Source organism: Myotis myotis, unplaced genomic scaffold, assembly GCF_014108235.1.
Source record: "Myotis myotis isolate mMyoMyo1 unplaced genomic scaffold, mMyoMyo1.p scaffold_m19_p_2, whole genome shotgun sequence".
Classification (NCBI taxonomy): domain Eukaryota; kingdom Metazoa; phylum Chordata; class Mammalia; order Chiroptera; family Vespertilionidae; genus Myotis; species Myotis myotis.
Genome location: NW_023416324.1, coordinates 216,902,889 through 216,906,375, shown reverse-complemented (window position 1 = coordinate 216,906,375; position 3,487 = coordinate 216,902,889). Strand labels below are relative to the sequence as shown.

The following is a 3,487-nucleotide window of genomic DNA, read 5'->3' as shown; positions in this document are numbered from 1 at the left end:
GGCCCCACCGTGAGGAAGGGGGCGCCCCACTCGCCCGCATGCCGCCTCCATCTCCGGGAAACTCCATCCTGAGCCACACCAACACAGCCCCCCGCCGTGTCTCTGACGGGAGGACAAGGACGAAGCAGGGCCCGCCGTGGCGGGTCTCACGTCCCAGAATAGTCCAGGGGGCTGGCAGGCTGACCGCCACGGACGGTCCACGCCCTGAGCGCGGGTCCCTGAGGGGCAGGCGCAGAGCGGGCTCCGGAGCTAAAGTGCACGCGTGGCTTCGAGGCGTGTTTGTGGGTCTCCCCGGGCTCACCAGCCCCGAGCTCGCTCCCGGCAGCTGCGGCAGGTGAGGGGCCTGAGGCCGGGCCGGACACGACCCCCCTGCTCCTCGCAGGACATCTGGGACCCCACCGCCCACTGCCCGCCCCGCTGTCCACCGCCCACACCCCGCCTCCTCCTCCACGGAAATGACTGCGCCCAGCCCCACGGAGGGGACACCAGGGCACCCTGTCCCTCACGACCCGTCCACTCCTGCTGACGCCTCCTGCCCGCCCCCCTCCCCGAGGCCGACCCCGTCCCCGTCCCAGGCGGGGACATCAGGCCTGGTCGGCGAGGTCCTGAGGATAAGGAAGTCTACGGACACGAGTGAGGCGAGTGATGCGGGTTTATTGAAAGGCACCAAGCGAGACAAGCTCCTTCGCTCAGAAGCAAGAAATCAGCAGCCGGGAGACGCAGCAGCGGAGCCGGGACACGTCCAGGAGGCACAGGCCGTCAGCGAGGGCAGGACGGGGGCCGGGCAGCAGCGAGGGGGCCGGGCGGCGGGCAGGTCGCAGGGTCTTGCTCGCTCACCGACGCCCGCGGCTCAGCAGGTCCTCCGGCAGCTGGACACGCAGGGCCGCTTGTAGGTCCTGGGGGCGCCGCCCGGCTGGCACACGGCGGAGCCGCCCGCGGGCTTGCAGCTGCTGGACACGAAGGTGAGCGGCCGGCTGCAGGCGGTGGAGCAGGGGCTGGCCACGCGGGCGGGCTGTCGCGAGCAGGCCACCCGCCCAGGGCTGGCGACGCGAGACGCCGGGGGACAGGCCGGGGGCTCGCCGCTGGGCTCCTGGGCGCAGTGGTCCAGCAGCCAGGAGCCCGTCTGGAAGGAGCTGGGCAGGCAGATGCCGCTCAGGTAGTCGACGTCGTGCGTGGAGCCCGAGGCCCCCGGGACCCCCGGGACGGGGCAGGCGCCCGCCAGGGGCCTGGCCGAGCCGGTCCTCGGGGAGCAGTGGTAGGACATGGTGCGGGCGGAGCGGAGAGGCGAGCGGAGAGGCGAGAGAAGAGGCGAGCCACCTGCTGAGGCTGCTCCAGCTGTGCGTGTCCCCGGGGCCCGGCTGCTTTTATGCGTCCCTGCCGGTGGGCGGGGCCCACCTGCTCCCCCGGCGGCTGAGCCCCGACCTGCCGGCCTCAGAACATCCTGGGAACCTCGGGGTTGACTGCCTCCTGAGTGGCTGCGTCCTCGTAAAGCGAGTTTAGTGGCTGCGCCGCAGCCTCTGTTCTGTGCTCAGACCCGGGATGCGAAGGCGGGTTGGCGGCTTCAAAGGCATCGGCCCTCGGCCCACACCCCGCCCTCCCTCCGCGTGGGCACGAGCGCGTCCACCCAGCAGCAGCACCGCCAGCACCCCATCCACGTCCACTCTCTCCCCCGACCAGCACCGATGACCCTCCCTGCCCACCCCGCCTCCCGGGTGCGCCACTGGCTTTGATGATGTTTCCCGCACTTCATCGGCCGCGCTCCCCGCTAACGGGCGTCCCACGGAGGCAAAGGCCACGGTGACATCACCTGTGCGGGGAGAGGGCACGGGCTTGGAGCAGAGCTGGCTCGGGAGACTCGCCGAGGGGCGGCCGGTGCCGCAGGAGACCGAGGGCCGCGGGCGCACCTTCCCGTCCAGGCGCCGGGGCCGCGGGAGCCGCGGGAGCTAACGAAGGACGGTGTTTGCGGCCACGTCCCTTCTCAGTGAAGCGGACGAGCTTGACTCCTGAAAATCGTCACCGAGTGGCAACGGGTACGAGTGACTCATCGGACGCGGATCCGCATTTTGTCGTGTTCCTTCGAGGGGAACAGCCTCTCTCTCCAGATATGCCCCTCGAGGCGGAGATACTTATTTTCACACAAACACCTGCAGGTGGATGTGTTTCACCCGCCAGGTGTGGCTCAGTGGACAGAGCGTCGGCCTGCACACTGAAGGGTCCCGGGTTCGATTCTGACCAAGGGCACAGGCCCGGGTTGTGGGCTCGGTCCCCAGTATGGGGCGTGCAGGAGGCGGCCGATCCATGATTCTCTCTCATCACTGATGTTTCTATCTCTCTCTCTCTCCCCTCCCTTCCTCTCTGACATCAATAAAAATGTATTTTTAAAAACAAGATGTGTTTCTGTCATGGACACTCCCAGGGCTCTTCAAGGTCACGCCTCCACCAGGGGTCAGGGGTCGGGGAGGCAGACACGGGCCTTGGTAATGAGGGGCTGTGAGCAGTGAGCTGTGACATGTAACCCGCGTCCCTTCTGGGGAAACAGATGAGATGACGTCTCCGGGACGTCACCCGCTGCAGCCCCGCCAGCTCCGGACGCCCCACACGAGGCCTTGCCCACGGCACACACGCATCTCAGCCAGGAACCGCGTCCGTCACCGCGGCGAGTGGCAGTCGCCGTCATTTCCACATCACAACACGGCGAGGCCCGCTCTCTCTCCAGCTGGCTCTCGGGCGGGCGAGGGGCGTCGTGGGGTCCATGCGTCCGAGGGCCCTGGGGGACGCATGTGGGGCAGGCGCACGGCACCCAGGGCTGTGAGAACTCGTCAGAGGTCCCCACGCGACGCCTCACCCGTCGCTGCTCGCCCCGAAGCCGCTGCGGAGCCCGGGCCTGTAATCGGAGGCTAATGACAGGCCCCGGAGGCCGCCGGGACCGTGTCCTGGTTCCCAGGGACCAGCCGTCTCTCCCGCGGGACCCAGGTGCCCTCGGGCGTCGGGTCACGGGCGATGACGACGGCCGCGATGCGGTGACGAGGCTCCCGCGTGGGTGAGGGCGGTGTTTGCAGGGCAGGGCCGGCCACGGGCGGGCTCCTTCCTAAGTGGCCGCGGCGCCTGCAGGCTCCTTCCAGCCACAGAGTCATGGCTGCTGTGGGAGGGGCTTCGCCTCATAAAGGAATCAGGCCCACGCGGACGCAGGCAGCGGTGAGGTCACAGGGGGCGTCTTCCCGCCCGTGATCCCTTCTGGTCCCTCGCTCTGTCTTCACTCCCCTTTCCCACTGAGTGTCCAAAATCGCAAAGGACGGGACCCTGGGTGGACCTTCCGGCAGCTTCCGGAGCACACGGCCGTCTCCCAGGCATGGACCCGGCGACCCCATGGCGCCACGCTCCCTGCGCCCGCCAGGCTGTCCTGTCACAGGAAGCAGCGAAGTTCACGGAGGTCGAAGGGCTCACCAAGGTCAAATGCAACACGATCCTTTCCCCCCTTTTTACTGAA

The 3,487-nt window shown here is 68.6% G+C and overlaps 1 protein-coding gene across 1 annotated transcript; it reads right to left on the bottom strand.

Moving 5' to 3' along the window:
• Positions 1-638: 638 nt before the first annotated feature.
• Positions 639-1,611, bottom strand: LOC118676943 (keratin-associated protein 11-1). The gene has a single exon (XM_036351608.1). It carries the CDS (start codon positions 1,262-1,264, stop codon positions 851-853), a length of 414 nt encoding a protein of 137 aa, XP_036207501.1. The 5' UTR covers positions 1,265-1,611; the 3' UTR covers positions 639-850.
• Between the last annotated feature and the right edge of the window lie 1,876 nt (positions 1,612-3,487).

What these genes read in the sequence shown, in the direction of transcription:
- LOC118676943 (XM_036351608.1), bottom strand. Translation starts at nt 1,264, where the DNA reads ATGTCCTACCACTGCTCCCCGAGGACCGGCTCGGCCAGGCCCCTGGCG.